Consider the following 24,598-nt stretch of genomic DNA (forward strand, 5'->3'; position numbering starts at 1 on the left):
CATGTTATTCACTTTTCACGTTACTTTTATATATATATATATATATATATATATTTATATATATTTGGAACTCTTTTCACGTGACTTTATCATTGGAATTTGGAAGTGGTTTTATTTTTGAATTGATGCGTATTCTCCAAAATTGGATATAAGGACCTGAGCCTTCAAGAAATTGAGGGGTTTGCACGATTTTTTATTTTACTCATCAAGCCAGTTTTCGATTTGTTCCTGAAATTGGAGTCAATTTCTTGGAAGAACAATCAATCTAGACTCTGGTTAAAGGTAAGTGAAGAATTGAAAATCTTACATTTGAATTGGCTGTGGGTTACTCATAAGGTGTTTGATAGAATTCCTTAACTATATGCTCATTGGTTTTGACAGGTATTTGTTGAGTCTAGAGATGGCACAACAGATTTTGTGGGCTGCTACCTGTATATTATAAGTTGCATTTCTTTCTAATACTTAAAAAAGATGAGGTTTAAAGAACTTATACAAAAGCTAAAGATGAATGTACATACCATAAACAGAACTATTTAGAAGTTTCAATCTAGGTGAATAATATGGTTAATGTTGTTATATTTTAAACAGTAAAAGGTCTATTTTACTTTGTTGTGGATTAATGTCAAAATGCCCAAGAGCATGTGCTCTATAAGTTGGATCAGAATATGTTATGGAAGTATGCTTTAATATGAGCCAAACCGAGAGCAACTTCAGCCATCACCTCTACAATTGAACTCTGCATGGCAATTGGATCAAAGTGATAACTATAAACTTTGTACGTAACTTCAAGGATATGGCTTCCAATTGACAGGTTTGGACCTGAAAATGCTCTAGCAGCTGATTAAGCAAGCAATAACAACTTGATTAATTTATACACCAATATAGCCTTCAGTATTTTCCACGCTAGTGGAGAAATAAATAAGGAGAATGCATGTGAAAGTTATGATAACTCGCTAAAGTCTCTTGATGTCATATCAGATACATATCAAATTGTTATCACAATCAAGTTACATGAATTTAGCAAAGTTCTAAGTTACATTGTGATAGAACTGTCGTTGCTAAGACTAAACAACGGGTTGTCTTATATAGACAGCGTACCTAGTCCAATGGGGAAAAATGATTTGTAACAATGGGGAATAAACCTTAACACAAGGGAAATTATTCGACTGTTTCAATATCATACAGCAACAGAACTATGTTATTAAATTAATTTGCATAAATTGACATCTACAATTCTATTTTGAGACTCCTTTTGCAGGGTACAGAGGAACAATCTGTCAATAGTTGTGACTAAGACAATTAGATCAATTTGCTCAAGTAGGTCAGCAGGGACGGAACTAGGATTCGAAGTCGAAGGGGGCAAATATAATTTTCTTGAAGGGGGCAAATATAATTTTTCTTGGGTTATTTTCTAAAATCTTAAATTTATACCTGCTATTTAATATTTTAAAAAAAATTTCCCCTCAGCTTGTACATGGTTCCGTCTCTAAGTAGGTGAGCTATTACAAGACTAGCCTTTTAACAACCTTTGTAATGACTACTATTAAAATCTCATGCGACTCATGTATAAACCATAGTCATCCACTTAGGGGAGGTATACCAATGATGCTCAATTTCTTCATCTTAGTCAAATCCACCTCTTCCTCTATGCAACCCGCCACCCCCCAAAAAAATATAAAAACATGAGGAAACAATGAATTCAAAGTCCAATAGATCTACTATGTCTATGTTAGGCATTTCATTTCATATGACTACATGATAAATATAGGTAGACTATTCATTTAACTTTATCTCTATTGGACTTTATCTCATGTGTATAGTAAATGATTTGTCATAACCTCCTTGCAGGTGAAAGCAACTACAAATAAAAAACAAAAAAAAATGTACATGCATAATCTTATACTATAAAGTTCTTGTAATAATGCATATTGATGCAGCACATAGTAGAAACTAGGAAATAAAAGAGTAACAAAAGGAACAGAACAAACCATAGGCTTCACCACCTAGAACCTGCCTGCAACCCTAGGCATCAACACTTGGGGGCATTGGGCATCACCATCAAGTAGAGAAACAAAGGAGGGGACATTTCTCAACCCATATTAATATTATCCTTATTCAAATTCATCCGTCTTTCACCATTACAGGAGTGCTAGTTAAATAGTTTTAGGAATTATACTAATATGAAAAGCATCTAATCACATCCCTAAAAGCCGTCAACATTAATAACCAAATTAAAAAACAAAATTAATTGCAAATCCAAAAAGTATACTATGTCTATGTTAGGCATTTAAATTCATATGACTGCATAATAAATATAGGTAGACTATTCATCTAACTTTACTTCTATGGACTTTATCTCATGAGTATTGTGAATGATTTGTCATGATCTCCTTGTAGGTGAAAGCAACTACAAATAACAAAAAAAATGTACATGCATAATCTCAAAGTATAAAGTTTTTGTAACAATGCATATCCAAAATATTCACAAGCTCAAGCACTTACCACTAATATTTTAAAAATGAAAAAAAAAAAAGTGTCATCAATATAATAAGTGCATTGCATTAGAACAAATAGAGAAACCTTGTTTTTATTTTTATTATTTATTTATTTATTAATTTTCCAATAGGTTGCAGGCTCTTAAAGAAGGCCACTCATTTGATGACTTAAGTTTCTGTAGGCTCTTATAGAAGGCCATTCATTTGATGACTTTAGTTTCCTCTTCTTTGATGTATAAGATCCTTCATCCCTACAAGATGGAGTATACAAATAAGTGACAAAAGGTAATGTTACTATTAGCTGTAAATGAGATAAACTCTTCCTAATGCAATTATTGGGCTAGATCAAAGGGCAAAATAAAATAATAAACCTCATTAGACATATAGCAGGCAAGAAACTTACACTAACACACTTTCAAGAAGGGGTATCCAGTCATCCACGAAATACTTACGGACTGACAGAATGGAAACTCTCAACCCGTGTTTGTAAACATCATCTTCCTCTTCTTCTTCTCCCTTTTCCTCTTCTTCTTCCTGTTCCTGTTCCTCTTCCTTGTCCACCTTAAGCACTACACAATATATATAATGAGCATAAAGAAATCTCCTACTCTTCTTCATCTTCTTTATCCTCTTTGACTGCAAGATAAGGCAAAAATTCCCATCAGGTAGATTGAGAAGATCTGGATGTACATAGTTCAATTGTTCTTGCCTCCCAAAAATACTATCAGTGTGTAGGCTTTCTTCATAATGTTTTTGATTGACTAAATCAAATGCATTAATACGGCAAATATAGTCATCCTCCACCCGATTAGAAGCCCAATATAGGGTGCTACCAGCAGTAACAAAACTTCCAAAATCAAAGTACTCCATTTCAATTGATCTTACTGGTCTTGCAACCCTCAAATGAAAACCCATCTTACAATCAGCCAGAAGTTTTGTCCAACGACATGCTGCAACATAACCATAGATTTGAGCAATCTCACAACTAGGTGACATTGTAGCAACAAGAATCTTTTGATTATCCTCATCCTCTAAAGATGTTGTAAACACAAGATTCGACCTAATGCGAAATCTAGGATTTGGCAAGGGTTCCCATTTTCTTTTTATTGGGTCAAAAACCTCCATCCAGGGAAAACGATTGTGCATATTCTTTTTTAGGTCAAAATCACCTAAAACATACAGTTTACCACTTAGAACGATGGTATGCGGGTTGCATCTCCCAGTTTTCAACTGAGGTGCATGACTCCATCCCTCCTCAGTGTGCGCAAGGTCCAAGGTCCACACCTCACGACATAACAAATTTTCAGACGTTCTGACCGGAGCGTTTGAGGAAAGATCGTTGGCAACAAAATAAAGTTTGCCATCTAACACAGCAAAGTGATTGCATGTCTGTGCCATTTGTATCGATATGGGTATGAGATGCTCCACCTTTTCCTCTTCCTTTTCCTTTCTCATTGTCGAAGAAGAAGAAGAACCAGCGTATGGAACCTTGATGACATAAAACTTAATGTCATCATCACAACCAAAATTGTCTTCTCCTTAGCCACAAAGACAAATTTCAAACGTCTTTTCCATCGATTAGAAGGAGGATGAAGTAGACAAAGCCGCTTTTTTTGAGCTGAGACAAAAAAGTATTGAAACTGTTATTAATAAATAATATATATATATATATAAATAAACAATTGAATGGGTAAAATATAGTTTTATACAATTAGCAGAAACCATGCCAAGACTTATTATTCAAGGTTATATTTAAGGACCATTGTGATTCAATTAATCTCCTTTCTAGTATATAAACCAATCTCACCATCAATGCCAATCCCAATATCTAACGTATGAATCCTAAAAAATTCAAACTCATAGCTCAATTTCCACTAAAATTTCAAATACACAATTTGAAAGAATCTGAATTTAAAAATTCCTTATGAATTTCGAATTTATATCCAGAATTTAAAGGCTCACATATCAATGCCTATAGAGAAACTATAGGCTAAACTAACCATCCCTAATTTTCAATACCCATCAAAGAATAAACAATTTAAAACTTAACCAAATCCATAAAAACAATATCGCCAAATGTATTAGTATATTTGGAAAACGTGTCATCAAACAGCAAACATATATCGCAGAACACACAAAAACAATATCTCCAAATACATTACCTTGAGCGAGGGAGAGTGAACAGAGGGCTGGGGATTTCGGTTTCGGTCTGGGGATTTCGGGGAGATAGCAGAGGGATGAGATTAGAGATAACAGAGTTCTGATGCGATTGAAGGAGACAGAGAGGGAGATAAGCGGCTGAAGCAGAGATTTTCAAATCTATTTTTTTTTACAACACAGAAGTCGGTGGCGAGTATTTATAACACTATTTAAAAAAAAAAAATAAACGGTAGATCAATTTAGGGGTTTATGGGTTTTGACTATTGTGAGTGAGAGAGAGAATCTGAGATCTCCAATTACTTTTCGTACATTGAAATATTTAAAGAATCAGTTTTGTGCTGATTGGGCTTATATGTGACCGTTTTCCATTTACTAGGCATCCCGGCCCGGTATAGATGTCGGCCCTGACCCAGGACCAAGACCCTAGCAACGAAGCAATAGCAATGCCATATTCTTGTTCAGATGTACTCTTTTTTATATTTATAAATAGTTACTGTAAAGTGACTGGTCTGGTATTCATAATAATTGAGGCTTATTACATTATTGAAACGTTTTTGAACAGGCAAAGGGCCATCTTCATCGGTGGGACTTTGAGACAGAGGAGGAATGGGCAACTTACAATGAGCAGAAAGAAGCAATGCCAAAAGCTACATTTCAGTTTGGTGTGAAGATGCAAGATGGTCGAAAGACACGGAAACAAAACAGGGACCAGAAGCTCAATAATGAGCTACACCAGATTAATAAGATACTTACCAGAAAGAAGATGGAGAAGGAGATGAATTCTGGTGAGGGTGGCAACCACTATGAAGATGACCTACAACCTGGAAAGAAGCTTCGAATATGAAATTTGATAGTTGTTCTAGTGTTTAAGAGAAGTTTTCTTTTGTAATCTGAAATTGGTGATACTCTTAATTTTATTTTATTTTTTAATACAAATACAATGGGCTTTCATAGTTCTTTCTTGTAGAATTTTCATGTGTTTTGTTTTGGTTCATAAGACAAAATACTGAAGAAGTAAATGGAGTTTAGGAACGTCGGTGTAAAGATGAAAATTTGAATTGATTGTCGTCATGGGAATTTAGGATAGGAGCCATCAAGGAATCCACTAAACATTTTTGCTACCATAATCTTGATGGGGTCAACCATAGAGAAGTGGGGGACATAGTACATATAATGTAATAAGTAAAGAATGTAGTTTTTATGTTTTTGGTAGAAAAGGGAAGTTTTATTTATTTATATAGGGAGTATAAAAACGAAAGGCATCGTTTCATTGGGCAGTCTCTGCGAGTCCTCATTTGCCTTAGGTCCCATGCATAACCCTGATATACAAAAGATGGGCGCATGGGTCACATTCTTCCAGGTGGCTCGGTTGCTCTTGTCCCCTTTACACAATTACGCCAGTGCATGCATCCATTGGCTTCACGGTATATTCAGTTGCTCTTGTCCCCGTTACACGAGCACTAAGGATGGTCTAATCTTGCTCCATAATATTCCTGCAATCACAAACCAAAACAGATAATATTCAGAGGCCAAAGTGCAATGAATTATTAGCCAATTAATTACTAGCATTGATTTTACTTCTAAAATAATGTGATTATATCCTAAATTCTATGCCAAATCAAGTCCATAATCCGTTGACCATGCCAATTTTGAAGGATGCCCTCACCTCGCCTGCCTTACCAGCATTGGCTAGTACTATACTACCATCGGTGTTAAGAGTAATATAAGAGCATTAGTATTGGTAGTGTTAAATTGCTAAAATGCTATTTTTAGCACCATAAACTACAGAAATGGGGCTGCATTGGTGGAGCCTTAGCTAAAATTTTTAGCTCTTGAGCTACAGTGCACAGTAGCTCAAATGGTAAAGCAACATAATATATTTTATGTGATTGTGGTGGTAGTTGTGGTTGTGGTTGTTGTTATTGTAGTGGATATACTATTTTATTGTATTGTTTATATTATTTTAATTTGTTGAATGCTAAAATAAAATTACTGATGTTGGGTGTATTGTAAAGTGAGGTGGTAAAATAGATAAAATAGTTTTTTGTGGTGCTAAAAACTAAAATTTTTGGCATAACCAATGCTGATGCTAAGAAGCTTATTGACGCAAGGAGGTTTGAGTCCAGTTTTGCTAACTAGTTTGAACATGGTAAACTAAAACTGGAGTTGGAGAAAAGGTCATGGAGCAAGAAAAATATGAGTTGGGTAACAACTGCTTTTACTTGATCATTCAGATCTAATATTGTCTTGTATGTTTCCAATCAGGGCTCATCTTGCCGTTCATGCAAGAGATTTAATAGGGGTGATCTTTGTCTTGATGGTTCAATCACATAAGCCATCATCCCGTGTGTCAAGAACTTATATATTAAACATTGACTAGACGTGTTGTGTTTGCAGATTATGTTAAAGGTTGTCAATCATCAATCAGTCATGTACCGGTACAGGGGTGCATGAACAAGACAAGATGCCATTGAGTTGCCTTTGGAGGTCCCCTTATTTTTACGCAATCCAAATATATGAAAAATGAATAAAGAAACAGATAGTATAGGGACACAATAAAATCTAGTAACATTTTCACAACAATCTTGTTTTGTTTATGATATAATCTTATTTTATTTCGATATATGATGAGTTGATAACTCAAGTTTCTTGTGAAATTTGATATGTCAATAGAAGTACTCACAAAGAAGGAAGACAAAGCATTAAAAAAAAAATTGTGAAAATAAGATCGGCGAGTATTTGCGTTGTGTTAGCATAAGACCCAAAATTTTCCTAATGAACCCCAAATGACACCTACATCAACTTACGTATCTATGGGGTAAATCGGATTTTAACTACCTTGCTTGTGTAAATTTAAAAGTTATTGTATTTATGCAAAAATAATTTTTTATTATTTCTTTGCTTATCCTTAGAAAAAGAAAAAAGAGTGAATGATGATTGTTGTGGGTGAAGAGAGAGAAATAATTTTAAAAAATAATGAAAATTAGTATTTCAAGGAAATAAAGTATCCAAATAGATAATTTGATGTGAGTTTTTGAAAAGTGGTCAGGTAAATTGTTTTTTAAAAACAGGATTTTTATACTAAGAGTCCGCGTCAAGGTTGGATTTTTCTTAGCATGTGTACAAAAAATCAGAGCAAGACTCCAATAATTGCTCCAAAAAAGGCCCATTATTCCTCCTCAACAAATCAATGTTTCCTTTTCCAAAGCTGATTTTTTCCTATGTGCTCTTTAGGGGGCAGGAGGTATTTAGCGAAGCACAGGGGCGACCCCTCTTAAGCTTGGCCACGGGTAGGCATGCTCATGACGAGCCTTCAGGCACCCAACTTCGCATGTTCCATGGCATGAAGTGGGCCTTAAATGCATCGTTGGGGTGGACCTAAGTTGGCATTTCACGTGTACGTGGTATAGTTACATGCATTCTTGGTTTAGCTTGGGCACGCTATCGCAACGAGGATGGTGTTAGTTTCACCCATTGCTACACGTAGCAAGTTCCATGCGACTATTAGGCTTGTGTGTGTCTTTCTTACTATGTAGTTGCGTGGTAGTAGAGGCGACAACGACGATGGCGATGACGAGGATGACAGCAGTAGTGTCCCTCGATGTCCCTTGTAGTTCTTGTGTGTGGTTGGTGAGCCATGCAAGCTTGGTATAGCTTGGGCATGCTCTCGCAAAGCAGACAGTGTTCGTTTCACCCATTGTTGCGCGAAGCAAGTCCCATGGCGATCATCAGGCCTCTGATTGGTGCTAATTCAATTAGTACTCTCGCACTTTTCTTCCACTGATTGGCGCCTTTTAGAATTTTTGGTGTTTTCGGTGTTTCCATACCCGAATATACGGGGTTGAATCCGGATCTATCTAGTTTAAGCTTAAGGTTTTTTTTAATAAAAAAATAATGGATAATTAAACTCCCATCCCTTGAGTTTAAAAATATTCTAAAACATATCATATTATATATATATATATTTATATATAAAATAAAAGTTGGGCTTAGATATTGTGGTTACGCCATGTGGCTTCACCAAATTGCAGAAATTTTATTAAATTTTTAGATTTCTAAAGAACTAAAAAGGAATAGTATACTACCAAGGACTCTAATTCATTTTTATCATTAAATATTTTATCTCTTAAAAAAAAAAAAAAGAAATAAAAAACTGCTTCACATCTACTTCATGTAAGATTGTAGGTATAGATTAATATTAGATTAATCAAAAAAATATTATGATTGTAAATTAATACTAGATTAATCAGGACTCTAATTCATTCTTATCTCTAATTTATTATTATCATAAAATAAGTATATCTCTAAAAAAAAAAAGAAATAAAACTGCAGATTAATATTAGATTAATTAGAATTCTAATTTATTCACAACTAACGCAACTTAAAAAAAATATGCACGCAAGTAACACAAGAACACAGACTCACAAAAGTCAAACACAAGAACAAAACCAAAGCACAAAAACGTAATCCTAAAACATAACAAAAACCTTTGAACACAACAACACAAAATAAAACCCAAATTAAATCACACCCATACTATCAGAAAATACAAACCCCAATTAAAAGTGGACATCCAACTATTTGAAAGGTGGTGCCATTGCAGAGACTTGCTCTTAAAAAGGTTAGCTTCTCTTTTTACACTTTTTTTTTTTTTAAATGTTATGTCTCTTTGAATATATGTGTATACGTGTTTAATTGTTGATATAATTAAGATTCTATTTTATTTTTATTTCTTCATATTGCTTGGCTTTTGAAAAATTAAGAAAGGGGTACAAGTTTCCGAAATTTGAACTTTGATTTAATTTTTTCACCCTCTAATTCAAAAATCTTTATTTGTTTTTAGCTATTAAATTTTTTTTAGGTTCTTGCAAGGAGAGCCAAGAATCAATATACCTGGAAAGGGTTTGATGCAATCCCTATAGCCTTAAAGGAACTCAAGGTTAAGGCCTACAAAATTTTACATCATGCCCACAACCAGTCAAATGGGGTAAATCAGAACCCAACAGGTACAGCTTTTCCCTCTTTGTAACAATTTGGGTTTTGAAAAATTGTTTTTGGTATTTTAATCAAGACTCTAATTCATTCTTATCTTTAATTCATTGTTATCATAAAGTAAGTGTATATCTTAAAAAAAAAACATACTGCTTCCTGTAAGTTTTTTTTTTTTTTTTTTGGTATTAACTTTAACGTAAAAAAAAAAAAAAAAATCTAATAACAATCTAGCTAATAACGTTAACTATTTTTTTGGTATAAAGTATTTAAAAAAAAAAATAATATGTAATTAACCTAAACTTCTTGATTAGGTAATTTCAAGGAGTTTAGAGTATTTAATTTTTACTTGGACTCCTTTTCTAGGTGGAGTATGTATATATATACACCGTTCGTTGGTGTAGTTTTTCATTCTCCAACTTATTGTACAATTTTATTTTTTTATTTTTTTTTATTTTTTAGGCTTCCATTTTTCTACCTACAATCATGCAGGTATGTATTTTTTACTCTAATTTTTTTATTATAATCAATTAAATACATTTTATGTATTTGTGCCTTTTGTTTAAGCTAATTTCCTTAGGGGGTAATTTCCTTATGTTTGATCTAATTCATATGTTAATGGTTTGATCCAGTTTAATTATTTTGTTGTCCAATACATATGTAGGTTGTCGTAGTAAATTCCAATCATAGACTATTAAATTTACATACAATTTTGCAATTTATAAGGTACTTTGTTTTTTTTAACTCTGTATAATTTTCTTCTTGTTTTTTTTTTTTTTCCAGGTTTGTCAAAAAAGATTTCAAGCATCCTAAGAAAGGTTTGTAATCTAGATGTAGAACTTTACAATTTTTTTTAATTAGAACAAAGGTTTTATTTCTCGAATAGTTCTATCTTTAAAAAGTGGCCAATTTTATGGTACTTTGTCTAAAGATTTTAATCATTAATATTGTTGTTAACGATATTGCAAATCACTTATATTATAGATTCATTAGATATAAATTCATATGTGAATAGTTTGATACATGTAACTACAAATGTTATTATATCACAATTGGTATGTTAGAAGATAATTTTGAATTAAGGTGCTATCATTTTATATTTGATTGTTGTTATAGCAATTTATTCCTTTCGTTATAATAATTACTTATTTGATTATAATAATTATATATATTCTACAACTTTCAACATAAAACCGTGCAACGCACCGGCCTTTAACTAGTTTTTATAAGAATTTCTTAACAAAAGTTTAACCATAGTTAGGTAAAAAAATAATTAGTAAATTTAGAATAAAAAATGAAAAATTTATCAAGCACCAAAACACTTGCTAGAGCAAATCTCTCCATAATTGGTTGAAAAAAGAAGAAATAATAATAAACAAAACTCACACTTAATATTTTAAAATATAATTTAATTAAAAATTAAAAATAATAAATTTAATTACGAAATAAGATAATTTTATAAACTTTCTTGTCATCAAGCAAACAGCATGTTAGTGCACATAATTTTTAATATTAGTTTAATAAATTTTCTTCAATTGGATGTTGGAGGAAAAGTTTTTTTTCTCTTCAAGTTTGGGATAGAGTGTCATTTTTTCAAACCTTAAGGGAGGAGAATATAATTACCCCTAAAAATAATAATAATAATAATTATTAATACAATGTATTTGAGTACAAGGAGAGTAGATTAGAAAAGGAGAAAGGATCTATAACCATTTTTTGTCTAAAGTTTGAGCCATTAAGTTAGGAAGATTATAGAGAGGAATCAGTTCTATCCAATTGAACATAGCTATCCATTGGGCCAAAACATCGAAGGGAAATTACCCTCCCTTAACACAAAAGAAAAATAACAATATTCAAAAGTACTAATAAGCTCTTTTGAATCTATATTGTCGGACCAATACTAATTATTTTTTATCATTAGAATCATCAATTAACTTTTGATGTAGATGAGATCTAAAAAAAAGCACAAAAATTCTTCTGTTTTTTTGGTTAAGTGTAGTGTAAAATTTTTTAAATAATTTATTAAAGATATTAATTTTAATTTTCAAAAATATTAGAGTTAAGTGATGTTATTTGGTTTTCCTTGTAAAGAGAATTAGTTTGTAAGTCGTGCTTTCGCATAAAAACATTCAATAGTAGTGATGATGAACTAGTCTTACTTAAATTATTAAGGTGATCGTTTCAACTTCAATGATAAGCATTCTGATGGATCACTTGACACCAAAGTTAAGAAAAATAAATTGAACACGTTGTGTAAAATTTGACACCAATTACAAATTAAATAGACAACAAATACTCTACTCCAAGCTTCAAAATAGAGAAGAACAAAATAACAGAAGAAAAAAAAAATGGCAAGAAGAAGGGAAATTTAAGATTTAGAGGAACTACTAAGAAGGGAAATTTAAGATTTAGAGGAACTACTATTTAGGTATTCGTCTTAATTTGAGTTTTTACTTTACCATTTGTTTTGGAAATCATATAATCTAGGGTTTTGTTTAGCTATTTTTCTTCCTGTATTTTGTCAAAATTTTGGACAAATTGCACTAACCGCCTGGACATTTTCTGTTATTACACTCACCTCCCCTCTATTTTAGAATAAGACGCCCACTTCTTTTAAAATGTAAACTATTTGCACTAACCTCCTTTAAATAGCTAGAAAAATGTTCTAAAAAATTCCCCAAAAAAGGCTCTAAATTAAAAAAATCCAAATTTCCTATTAGAGGCGTTGTAGACAAAAATTTAAGTGGAGGATAAAATATGAAATTCTAAATTCTAAAGGTCCCAACGCTTTTACAATTTGGTGATATTGGAGAGGTAGTCAATTGGGAAGTATGGTGATTCAACATGGAAAACTTGGAAATTAAGTTGCACATGAGATATCTAACAATACAGAGATGATCTTGATGTACAATCATTGTAGTGCCTAGATAATCAACTCAATTTTATGAAAGTAACAACTTTTATGATTACTCATGCATGGTTCGTGGTGAATTTGTTTTGGATACAAAAAGTGGGTTTGGCTCAGTTCTTTTTACTTTTGGGAACTTACCTTTTGTCCTTCTAAACATTAATTTAATTCAAAAAATATATTATTGGAAAGTTTATGACGTAAATTTTCTAAAATATCCCACTATTATATAGCTACTATCATCAATAGCGATTGATATTGCTTTATTCCATTGGCCATTTAACAAGAATATGAAACATGTGTAAAATATTTACAATTGCGGAACAAATGGAAAATATGCTTAATATGTGATTATACTGAACGTCACAGCAATATCTAATTGAGGTTTAGTTGTGTATTTATTCTTCCGTTGTCATACTGTTAAAACATATAAACAATATTTGATAATAATTATACCAAAAATTAATTAATATCTGACAATGGAGAGTAATAATTATAAAACAGAAATTACAAATTCAAATCATAATAGCTTTATAAAAAATAAATAAATTGTTACTTTCAAATACAACAATTAAAAATGCCAAACTTTATTGGAACTGTGTAATGGTTCATCATTACACTAGATTTTTTGTTGAAGATAATTCATCACACTTTTGTCGAGTTGGAATGCCTTGGCAAGAACATAAGGATTGATAGGAGGATTAGATCCAAAAGTTGCATTTGCTATTGTGATAAGCCCAGGATTTTGGCTATCGAGACTAGAAAATGCAACGGAATTGGTCTCTCCTATATTGAACTGAAAGTGGATGAGACCCATTGGAAATACACGCCGATTATTAGGATTGGATGTGACAAAGCCAACTAGAAGTGTACCCTCTATGACTGTCAAAAGCTCGGTGGCACGAGGGTGAATGTGGGGAGGATTTAGGCCATATGGTGCATAGTCAACACGAGCCAACGCTATCCCTAGAGTGTTGAGGCCAGGAAACATGTCCACGTTTACTAGAGTGACATTTGACCCAAATTGATTATGGGTGTTTCTAGGAACATCAAGCCCCATGAAGATAAAGTCGTCGACTGTAATAAGCTTTGGGTCCTTACAAAACTTTCCATTCACAAATATTGCAAAAGAAAAGATTGTTAATATCACAAATGTGAGGCTTCAATGATAAAGGATGATAACATGTCATGCATGTACGTTAAAAAAAAATTAAATTAAATCCCATGTAGATATTATATATCGCTTCTAAGAATAATTCCATTAATTTTTTAGATTCCCAATATCAGAAAGTTTTCATTAATGTGTAGAATCTAAACGAGAAAAATAAATCCAAATAGCTTGAAACGACTCCAAGAAGTCGTTTCAAATAGATAGAGTAAGTACATACCAGCAGAGTTGGGATTGTTAACTGCAACACGAAAGTCTTGCAATGGACTAGGGTCAGGGGTGGCGGCACCTTAATAATTTAAAATTTTTTATTTGTCTACCCTTCAAATAAAAAATTGGAAACATCCTCAGTTTTTTTTATGCCAATAAAATTAAATTTTGCTTTATAATTTGTTCTACATTATGTGGATGAATGATTGCTTGGTTGTGTATATTGAAAAAGATGTAGCTTGTAGCATTGATAATGACACTATCATGCACTAATTTCAAAATATGAAACTTGTAGAAGGCAATTGCAAATTTTATGTATTTGCGTGTTTTTTATTATTATTGTTGTTGTTGTCAATATATGAATTTCTCTTTTTATTAGATTGTATAATTTATGCTTCTTAAGGAATATATATCCTGAGAAAAATTCTTGGAGCCGCCACTGCTAGGATCATGAGCAGAGGCAAGAGAGAATGCCAAAGCCAGTAGCGCAACAGTTAGAAGGCAAGTAAAAAGTTTCTTCATATTTGAGGCTGTATGCTTGGTTTATTTTTGCTGGATGCTTGGTTGAGGTGTGAATGATATTGCAGATCAGAACATGTCTATTTACAGAGGAGTCACCGAATTGGCCTATATATTTTCTCGCCAATAGCATATAAGACTAGGTAAATTTAAACGGTTATGATATTTTTTATGTAATGCGTGAACCATTTCTTAACAACTACTACTAGCCCATGTTAACCAATTTAATTGGAGCACTTCATTGTCATTGTTCAGGGTAATGTTTCTTTGACTAATTATCACACATGTTTTATTGAAAAGGTCAAATACTAATAATTAAACCTTACGTACAACGATACTTCATTTAAACTTGAAATGATTGAAGCGCATGTGTGCCAGACGAGAAGGCGAAGTCTCAGACGTCCTTGGCATAGTAGCAAGCGACCTGGTGAGATAAGTGTACTTGGTCACTTGCTTACCTCCTCTAGGGGAGACAGAGTTAGAGTCTATTTAGAATTCGTTTATTTTGCTAAAACTGAAAACTTTTTGTTGTAAGTATTGTAGATAAAGATAAAAGTTAGCTGAAATAATACAGTGAGACTTATGAATAGTACTAAAAAGTACAGTGATGCTTATAATAGTAACAAAAATAAGCTGAATAGTAAAATAAGCTAGTTTTATAATAAGTGGCTTTTTAATTGTTGTTTTGTAGGGATGAAGATTATTGGACCTCGTAGGTTTGCTTGGGCTTGGGAGTTCTAGTATGAGCCATAGTGTTTGTCAAGCCTGAGACACGTACGGTGGTGAGGTCGACCAATGATGCGTAAATGATAGAACCTAGCTTGAAGCTTGACAGACCGAAGAACAAGCTGGCCATTGACATTGGCTTCTGTCGTGTTCATGAGTTTTGCTAGTAATCAGCAATATTACTCTTCTTCCATGCTTCATTCTCGTAGAAATCTAAGATCTCAGTTCCGAGAACAATACTCCATGTTGTTGTCACCCCCCCCCCCCTGCGGTGCGGGGTTACAACCACCAATTTACCCCAACAAAAAAGCAAAAATATAATGGGTAAAACTTAAGTACAATACCTAAGTGTTATTTTTTAAGTTTTCTACTTAAAATTCAATCATATGGTTACTTAATTAAAAATACATTTCTATCCTATGAGAAAAAAGCCACACAACTTAATTTTAAAAAGAGATTAATTTTAAGTAAAAGCCACACAGCTATATTAATAGTAATTTATTATAATTGTATTTTAGTATGGAGCTAAATGTAAATAAGAAAATATGATGTGCCAAGATTTTATTGGTGGGTTTAAATATTGAAAAGAAGATGAGTTTATATATATATATATATATATATATATAGAGTGACATGTGAAATTGTGGGACCTTTAAAGCTGATGTGCATAATATTATTTCGGCAAGCAAGAGTCAAGCAACTTCAATTTTATATATATTATAAAATATATTATACTTTTAGTAACTAATTCTAGACTACTCCTACAGTTATAATATAATTGCACTATAAGTAAAATTATGATTAGTTTTCTTGTCAAATGTGTACATATATACATGAGCCTACTATGATTTTATGCTTGTCCATAATAATTTCCACAAGTACAGATTTTGCGCAGCCTTCAATACGAATGCAACTTCTGGTTTACTGTTCTGAGGGTTAAGATTATTGGAAATGTGACCAAATGCTTTTCACTTGTAGGTTCTATATGTTACTATATATAGAAAATGAGTTTTTTTTTTTTTGGTTTAAAGGAAAGCTTAACCTTCATTAATTGGAAATAAGGGATAGATCCAGTAATAATCGGTGCTGTAAAAACAAAGTAGGCTCTCCTCTAGCTAGCTATCAAATGATACAACATTTTGACCATGTTTAATTAGAAAGGATGTGGCCTCACTTCCCAGGTGCAAAATTGGCGCAAGGAATGTTGAATATCTTGAAAGGAAAGTTAACGGATGCTTTAAAGGATTGATTTAAAAAATATTTTTTAGAAATTATTATGGAAAATTTAAAAAAAAAGTAATTGCAATTTTTTATAGCTTTTTTATTTTTCTTATAAAAGTGATATCAATACTTTTTAAAAATAGTCTATTAAAATATGCTTTAAAGATACTCGTTAGCGAGACTCTATCTTGAATCACATGTTGCCTAGCTACTAGCTAGTAATGAGAATTCTTCATTGTGAGATTGTATCGCGTCTATCATATTGATTGAAACACCCTCCTAATCAATGTCACGACTGTCAACCTCATAGGCAAAGATCAAAGCTCTAACTTTTATGCTTAAACCAATCTATGAAATCATGCCCTTTGGAGTTGGGAGTCTCGCACAATAACCCTAAAGTTTCAAGCGGACAAAATTGCCTTATGCCTTTTTCACCCAAATTATATAGCTTTATGCCTTACTTCCCAAACTAATTAGGGAAATGCCCCTCTTTTAAAACTCGACTTTCTCAAAATCGAGTTAAGCCCTATAGTGATGTTTTTAAGGACCTATAGTGACGTTTTAAGGACCTATAGTGACGTTTTGTAACTCGATCTCTATGAAATCGAGTTACAAAACGTCACTATAGGTCCTTAAAATGTCACTATAAGTCCTTAAAAATGTCACTATAAGGCTCTAGATTTTTTATTTATTTTTTATTTTTTAACTTGATTTTGAGAAAATTGAGTTACAAAAGAGGGGCATTTCCCTAATTAGTTTGGGAAGGGGGGCATAAGGCTATATAAATTGGGTGAAAAGGGCATAAGGCCATTTTGTCAGTTTCAAGCAAGTCAGATTTTTCGAGCTGTTAATCGTGAAGAAGAGTTCAAACTCATCGATGCATGTTTCTATTATCTACCCATTGCCATACCAGGTGCAAGGTGAATCGTATTGATCATCTTCACGTATCCCATTAAAGCACAATGGTCTAGCTAGCTATGCTACCAACTCTTGAGCTTCAGAACTACATGACCACGTACAAGGCATACTCCATTAATAAATTCTCTCTTCCTATAACCCATAACTAGCACACCATCAATCCATTGGTACATGTCTACTCAATATCTTCATGTTTTTGGGTTGTTTTTTGCCTTTGAGTTTGTAGTGTAATAAAACAGCATTGAAGAGGCTAAATGATAGGTGAAGGCTGAAAATTTTCAATTCATATATGCACCGTTCCATTCTCTACCACCAAACACTAGCCGTTCAGTCATACCATCAAAAAAAGAAAACACGGTGGAGTTGGTGAAATTGAGATGGGATAGAAATGACAAGATGAGAAAAGAGATGTCTTGATCTATGAAGCACGGGTGCGTTTTTGGATTCAGGTGCGGGTGCGGGACTCGGCAATTTTGAAAAAAGTAGGGTGCGGGTGCGGGTGCGGCAGGGGTGGCGATTAAAAAATTATTAAAAATATTTTTATTTATATTTTCTATATATTTTTACTATTAAAATATTCTTAAAAAACACATTACAATGCCTTGATTCACAAAACAAAGAAAGAAGAAGGCAAGAAACACAAAAGAAACAACAAATATTCAAAATAAAATTGAGGAAGGACAGATTTAGGATGTTTGGGCCTCATTCAAAGCCGATTTTGGCTGTTCTGGCATGATTCAAAGCCGATTTCGGTATTCTGGCATGATTCAAGGCCGGTCTCGGCCTTTTTCGGTCCATTCAGTTGCCGGCCAATACGGCCCGATTCGGCCGATACGGCTTGATTCTGGCCGAATCATTCTGGATTGGCACGAATCTGCAAGAATAGAAGTCGAGTCGGCGCGAATAGAGTTAAGTCGACGCGAATCTATGAAAAAAAAAAAAGCTCAGATGCAACACCACCGCGCGGGTAGCCACGTCGGTCGCCACACCTCGCGTCGGACTTTGGTGTTGCACCCTCCCAGCCGCGTCTGTGCGTCATAGGTCTTGATAGGTACAGTGTTTTTTTTTTTGTGTGGAACTGTAACATGAGTGAAATTGAGAGAGGGATACTCTACATGCTATTGATCATGTTGCCATTCTCTCCAAATCCTTTACTCCATATATCAAAGAAGAAAGGGATGGAAAAAGAAAACCAAAAAAAATGACAGGAAGAAGGGACATTTAAGATTTAGAGGAATTACTATTTAGAATTAGGTATTCGTTTGAAGACTCATTGGAACCAAAGGGGGCCACGATCCACCCAAAATTTTTGGAAAACAATTAGTATGTATGTGTGTGTGTGTATATATATATATATATTGGAGTTATCCTAACTAATTTGAAAATTTTAAGGAAAATTATCATTTTGGCCCCTCATACCCAGATAATATATACAAGAAAGCCTAAAATTAGATATATAACTTTAAATAAAATAGAATCTAATTAGTGATAAATAAATATATATGTCAAAAAATTACAATAATTAGACATTCATAATTTTGAGATGCACAAGTATTTTAACAATTATCTAACAAATAAAAGGGGGAAAAAATCTAATTTCATCTTAACACTTCTAAGGCTTACTTGCCCCACAACAGAAGTAAGATGGAAGGTTGGAGGCGTCGCATCACTACATAGTTGTAGACATTTTTCTACACAGGTGACTCTCTCACCCTCTCTCCCTCTCACTCTCCCTATCTCTCTCTTGCTTTCTTGTTTGACTGCTTCTATCCCTGGCATGGCGTTTCAACTCTCATTCTCTCAACAGCTCAACTTTGCCTTCTTCTTTTTCTTTCCTTTTTTGTTTTTCTTTCCTCTATGTTCCATTGTTTACAATGTAAAGTGTAACAAAGCTTCCATTCTGTGTGAACAGTGAATAAATATTGCAGCAAACTAGACATAAGACAACCACCCATGTGTATGGTTAAAATTTTTTCTACAAAAGCAATTGTTTTACTGTACCTGTGTAGGTCCTTTGGGCTAAAATGGTCAAATATCACTGTTGGCTGAAATATGTAGTAATCTACTACTGTTTTGGAACTATTTGGGCTATCTGCCACTATTTTGGAACTCGAGTAAGAGTTTGGCATGTTACTCGAGTTCCATTAAAAATTGTCACCATGGTGGCCGAGCTGGAATTTTTTAAATTTAAAATGCCACCTAGAACTCAAGTTCCTTGTAATCAGTTTACAAAAATTCACTAACTTGTTGTAAATATTGATCTTGTTCAACCTTTTCAATATTTTCTTCAACATTTAGCTTAAAAATGTCTAACTCTAATTTCTTGCTCACCAACATTAGCCTTCCTTTTCTTCCTTTTTTTTTTTTCTTGCTACTCTAGTTCTCATAGTATACATTACAAGATTTTAGTACTGCGTCTTCGTTTTTTTTAATTTTTTTTTAATAAGTATTGAGTCTTTGTTTTTTGTGTTACTTTTCTTGTTTTTAACATTTTGGTCATAATTCTGGGGTTAGGTAGATATGGTCTTTCTACTTCGTTTGTCATTGTTTTTGAGTTCCACTATGTTATTTTGTTCCCAAAGATGCATTTCTATGTTCTGATTTAGCTGCCCAGCTTGAAGAGCTCAAACATTTTTGTGTTTTAATTTATTTTTACAGTACTCTAGCTAGCTTGAAGAGAGCTCGAGTTGTATCAACAAGGAACTCAAGTTTGTAGAGCTCGAGTTCTAGGTGGCATTTTAAAATGATAATAATCTACCTTAGCCTGCCATGGTGGAAATTTTTAATGGAACTCGAATTCCTAGAACTCGAGTTACATGATAAACTTGAGTTTGAGGAACTTGAATTCCAAAATAGTGGTATATCCCTATATAATTTGTAAACAGTTGTAGATTACTATATATTTCGGCCAATAGTGGTATTTGGCTATTTTGGCTAGGCCCTTTGATTGTGAAGCATGTTCAAGCATTCCCACACTTCAAAAAACACGTTTTTAAGCTGGGTTTTTTAGTTGCTTTTTTCAAAAACGCAGCTACAGGGGGGTAATTTGAGCCGCATTTATGCAAAACGCGGCTCCGCCCCTGGACATATAGCTGTGTTTTATAAACGTGGCTATAGACTAGCTCTGAAGCCACGTTTTGAGATTTTTACTTTCCATTTGTTTCAGAAAATCATATAATCTAAGATTTTGATTTGTTAGTTCTCTCTCTATCAGAAGGGAGATGTCTTGCTAGGTATGGCGTATGGGTTAGTATAAAATGTCATTGGAAAGTTTGTGATGTAAATTTTCTCAAGATATCGCTTTATTCCATAGCAACCATCAATAGGAATTAATTTTCCTATATTCCATCGATTAGTAAGGACAATATGAAACTTGGGTAAAATACATACAATGTGGAACAAATGAAAAATATGCTACATATGTGTTATACTAACAGTCACAAGAAGATCTAATTGAGGTTTAGTTCTTTGTTTACTCATTAAACACTATTTGGTATCTTGACTTGATATAAGGAATAATAATTATAAAACAAACATCATAAATTCAAATCATATCACCTCTATAAAAATAAAAAAAAAAATTAAAAATTGTTACTTTTCACATTACAACAATCGAAAATGCCAAACTTTATTGGAACCGTCTAATGGTTCATCATTGCACTAGAATTTTTGTTGAAGATAATTAACCACATTTTTGTCAAGTTGGAATGCCTTGGCAAGAACATCAGGATTGATAGGAGGATTAGATCCAAAGGTTGCATTTGCAATGGTGATAACCCCAGGATTTTGGCTACTGAGACTAGAAAATGCAAGGGCATTGGTCTCTCCTATATTGAATTGGAAGTGAATGAGACCCATTGGAAATACAAAGACATCACCCTTGTTCACAACTTTGGTGATAAAACGGTTATCTGGATTGGATGTAACAAAGCCAACTAAAAGAGTACCCTCTATGACTGTTTGAATCTCAGTTGCACGAGGGTGAATGTGGGGAGGATTCAGGCCATATGGTGCATAGTCAACACGAGCCAAGGCTATCCCTAAAGTGTTGAGGCCAGGAAATTTGTCTACATCTATAAGAGTTACATTTGACCCAACTTGATTTGAGGTGCTTCTGGGAACGTCAAGCCCGGGAAAGAAAAAGTCATCGGCTGTAGTAAGCTTCGGGTCCTTGCAAAACTTTCCATTCACAAATACTGCAAAACAAAAAATTGTTAATATCACGAATGTGAGGCTTCAATAATAATTGTTGAAACATGTCATGCATGTACGTTTTAAAAAAAAAAATCTCATGTATATAATATCACCTCCAAGAATAATTCCATTAATATGTAGATTCCCAATATCATGAAATTTTCATTAATATGTGAAATCATAACCGAGAAAACTAAATCCAAATAGCTTGAAACGACTCCAAGAAAACCATAATAGAGTAGGTACATACCGGCAGAGTTGGAATTGTTAACTGCAACACAAAAGTCTTGCAAAGAACTAGGGTCATGAGCAGAGGCAAGAGAGGATGCCAAAGCCAATAGGGCCACAGTTAGAAGGCAAGTAAAAAGTTTCGTCATATTTGAGGCTGTATGCTTGGTTTTTTTTGCTGAATGCTTAGTTGAGGTGTGAATAATATTGCATATCAGAACATGTCTATTTATAGAGTGGAGTCACTGAATAAGTCTATGTATTTCCTCGCAAGTGGACACAAGACTAGGTAGTTTTCAACGGTGATTTTTTGTATTATAGTTTATGCGAGAACTAGTCCTTAACCCCCACTACTAACCCATCTTAGAAAACCAATTATTGGGGCGGTTCATTGTCATGTTTAGAGCAATTATTGTTTCTTTGACCAATTATCATGTGCATTTTTAGTATTTTTTTTTTTTTGAGGAGATCAAATACTAATTAAACCTTACGTACCATGAATATGATAGCGTATTTAAACTTGGAAAAGATTGAGGCGCAAGTGTGTAAGCCGACTTTGTCCTCCTTTGTGAACTCTGAGGCATTTATATATTGGTCAAGTGATCTAAAAGGTTCAAGTTATCTAGGGTCAGGGCGGTGCCACTTTAAGGCCAAGGTGATCCCAGGACCTGACCTGAATTTTGTTTCTTATATATAATAATTTTAAATTTTTTATTTGTCTACCCTTCAAAAAAAAATTTGGAAACACATATTTTTTTTATGCCAATAAAATTAAATTTTGCTCCATAATTTGTTCTATATTATATGGATGAATGATTGCTTGGTTGTGTACATTGAAAGAGATGTAGTTTGTAGAATTGATAATGACACTATCATGCATTGATTTCAAAATATGAAACTTGTAAAAGGCAATTGTAGACTTTATTTGTTTGCGTGTTTTGTTGTTGTCAATATATGAATTTCTCTTTTTATTAGATTGTATAATTTATGCTTTTTAAGGAATACTTTGAGAAAAATTCCTGGAGCCGCCACTGCTAGGATCATGAGCAGAGGTAAGAGAGGATGCCAAAGCCAATAGCGCAACAGTTAGAAGGCAAGTAAAAAGTTTCTTCATATTTGAGGCTGTATGCTTGGTTTATTTTTGCTGAATACTTGGTTGAGGTGTGAATGATATTGCAGATCAGAACATGTCTATTTACAGAGAGGAGTCACCGAATTGGTCTATGTATTTTCTCGCAAATAGCATATAAGACTAGGTAAATTTAAACGGTTATGATATTTTTTATGTAATGCGTGAACCATTTCTTAACAACTACTACTAGCCCATGTTAACCAATTTAATTGGAGCACTTCATTGTCATTGTTCAGGGTAATGTTTCTTTGACTAATTATCACACATGTTTTATTGAAAAGGTCAAATACTAATAATTAAACCTTACGTACAACGATACTTCATTTAAACTTGAAATGATTGAGGCGCATATGTGCCAGACGGAAAGGCTAAGTCTCAGACGTCCTTGGCATAGTAGCAAGCGACCTGGTGAGATAAGTCTACTTGGTCACTTGTATACCTCGTTTAGGAGAGACAGAGTTAGAGTCTATTTGAAATTCGTTTGTTTTGCTAAAACTGAAAACTTTTTGTTGTAAGTACTGTAGATAAAAATAAAAGTTAGGAAAAGTTAAACTGAAATAATGCAGTGAGACTTATGAATAGTACTAAAAAGTACAATAATGCTTATAATAGTAACAAAAATAAACTGAATAGTAAAATAAACTAGTTTTATAATAAGTGGCTTTTTAATTGTTGTTTTGTAGGAATGAAGATTATTGGACCTTGTAGGTCTGCATGGGCTTGGGAGTTCTAGTATGAGGCATAGTGTTTGTCAAGCCTGAGACACGTACGGTGGTGAGGTCGACCAATGATGCATAAATGATAGAGCCTAGCTTGAAGCTTGACAGAGTGAAGAACAAGCTGGCCATTGACATTGGCTTCCATCGTGTTCAGGAGTTTTGCTAGTAATCAGCGGTATTACTCATCTTCCATGCTTCATTCTCGTAGAAATCTAAGATCTCAGTTCCGAGGAAAATTACACTTTACCTCCCTAAACTATACCCCATGTTACACTTAGCACCCTAAACTATGCGGATGCACACTTACCCCCCTAAACTATTACCCCTTGCACATTTTGCACCCCACTGTTAAGTTAGTTGTTAATTTGGATGGAATTTAAACTCATGTGCAAGTCATGTGACAGCTGCAAAGATGGCATATAATTAAAAGACCAAATTATCCCTTTCAATCTCTTAAAACAAGACAACTCTCCCTCTCAGTCTCAGTTCTCAGCATTCCCTCTTCGCTCAGTTCCTGTCATATCTTTCTCCTCTGTTTCTTTTTCTTATTTCATTTTAATTTGTTTTAAACAAGCACAAGCTCTCCTTTATATTGGGTTAATAAATCTATTGATTTTCTACGATGGTGAAGGACTAATTTACATTGGGTTAATGCATATACTGATTGATAACATGCTCTCCTTTGATATACGAATACAATTGGCATTCTTTTATATATGTATCCATGGGTTCCAGTAATGTTTGAAAATCTGTAAAATCCAAATTCAATTCCTGCTTAACATCAATACATTATATTCTTAATCCCTAACCTTTGTAATAAGAACATGGTTTAAGGAATCAAACTTGGACCTTTATGAAGCACTCAAAAATTAAAATGAAATAAGAAAAAGAAACAGAGGAGAAGAAAGAACTGAAACTGAACTTGAGAAAACACAAAATACTTGCTACACACAAACTAAAATTGAGGGAGAGACTGAGTTCAGGTTTTCAATTTGGGGTAATTTCAGTCTT

The 24,598-nt window shown here is 33.4% G+C and overlaps 3 protein-coding genes across 3 annotated transcripts; all 3 read right to left on the reverse strand.

Annotated features, from left to right (window-relative positions):
- Positions 1 to 3,099: 3,099 nt before the first annotated feature.
- On the reverse strand, positions 3,100 to 3,950 carry LOC115968500 (putative F-box/kelch-repeat protein At5g28180). The gene is made up of 2 exons (XM_031087910.1): positions 3,218 to 3,950; positions 3,100 to 3,131 (listed from the first exon to the last, which is right to left on the reverse strand). Exons 1-2 carry the CDS (start codon positions 3,948 to 3,950, stop codon positions 3,100 to 3,102), a joined length of 765 nt encoding a protein of 254 aa, XP_030943770.1.
- Positions 3,951 to 13,171: 9,221 nt separating this feature from the next.
- LOC115968501 (germin-like protein subfamily 1 member 20) lies at positions 13,172 to 13,612 on the reverse strand. The gene has a single exon (XM_031087911.1). It carries the CDS (start codon positions 13,610 to 13,612, stop codon positions 13,172 to 13,174), a length of 441 nt encoding a protein of 146 aa, XP_030943771.1.
- Positions 13,613 to 20,974: 7,362 nt separating this feature from the next.
- Positions 20,975 to 21,915, reverse strand: LOC115969114 (germin-like protein subfamily 1 member 11). The gene is made up of 2 exons (XM_031088683.1): positions 21,759 to 21,915; positions 20,975 to 21,510 (listed from the first exon to the last, which is right to left on the reverse strand). Exons 1-2 carry the CDS (start codon positions 21,883 to 21,885, stop codon positions 20,975 to 20,977), a joined length of 663 nt encoding a protein of 220 aa, XP_030944543.1. The 5' UTR covers positions 21,886 to 21,915.
- Positions 21,916 to 24,598: the final 2,683 nt, after the last annotated feature.

This window comes from Quercus lobata, chromosome 11, assembly GCF_001633185.2.
Source record: "Quercus lobata isolate SW786 chromosome 11, ValleyOak3.0 Primary Assembly, whole genome shotgun sequence".
In the NCBI taxonomy this organism is placed as follows: Eukaryota; Viridiplantae; Streptophyta; class Magnoliopsida; order Fagales; family Fagaceae; genus Quercus; species Quercus lobata.

Coding starts and splice junctions, on each gene's coding strand:
- LOC115968500 (XM_031087910.1), bottom strand. CDS start 3,950: ATGAGAAAGGAAAAGGAAGAGGAAAAGGTGGAGCATCTCATACCCATA. Junction 3,132..3,217: donor AGAAAGCCTACACACTGATA/GTATTTTTGGGA, acceptor CTTATCTTGCAG/TCAAAGAGGATAAAGAAGAT.
- LOC115968501 (XM_031087911.1), bottom strand. CDS start 13,612: ATGGGGCTTGATGTTCCTAGAAACACCCATAATCAATTTGGGTCAAAT.
- LOC115969114 (XM_031088683.1), bottom strand. CDS start 21,885: ATGACGAAACTTTTTACTTGCCTTCTAACTGTGGCCCTATTGGCTTTG. Junction 21,511..21,758: donor TAACAATTCCAACTCTGCCG/GTATGTACCTAC, acceptor TTTGTTTTGCAG/TATTTGTGAATGGAAAGTTT.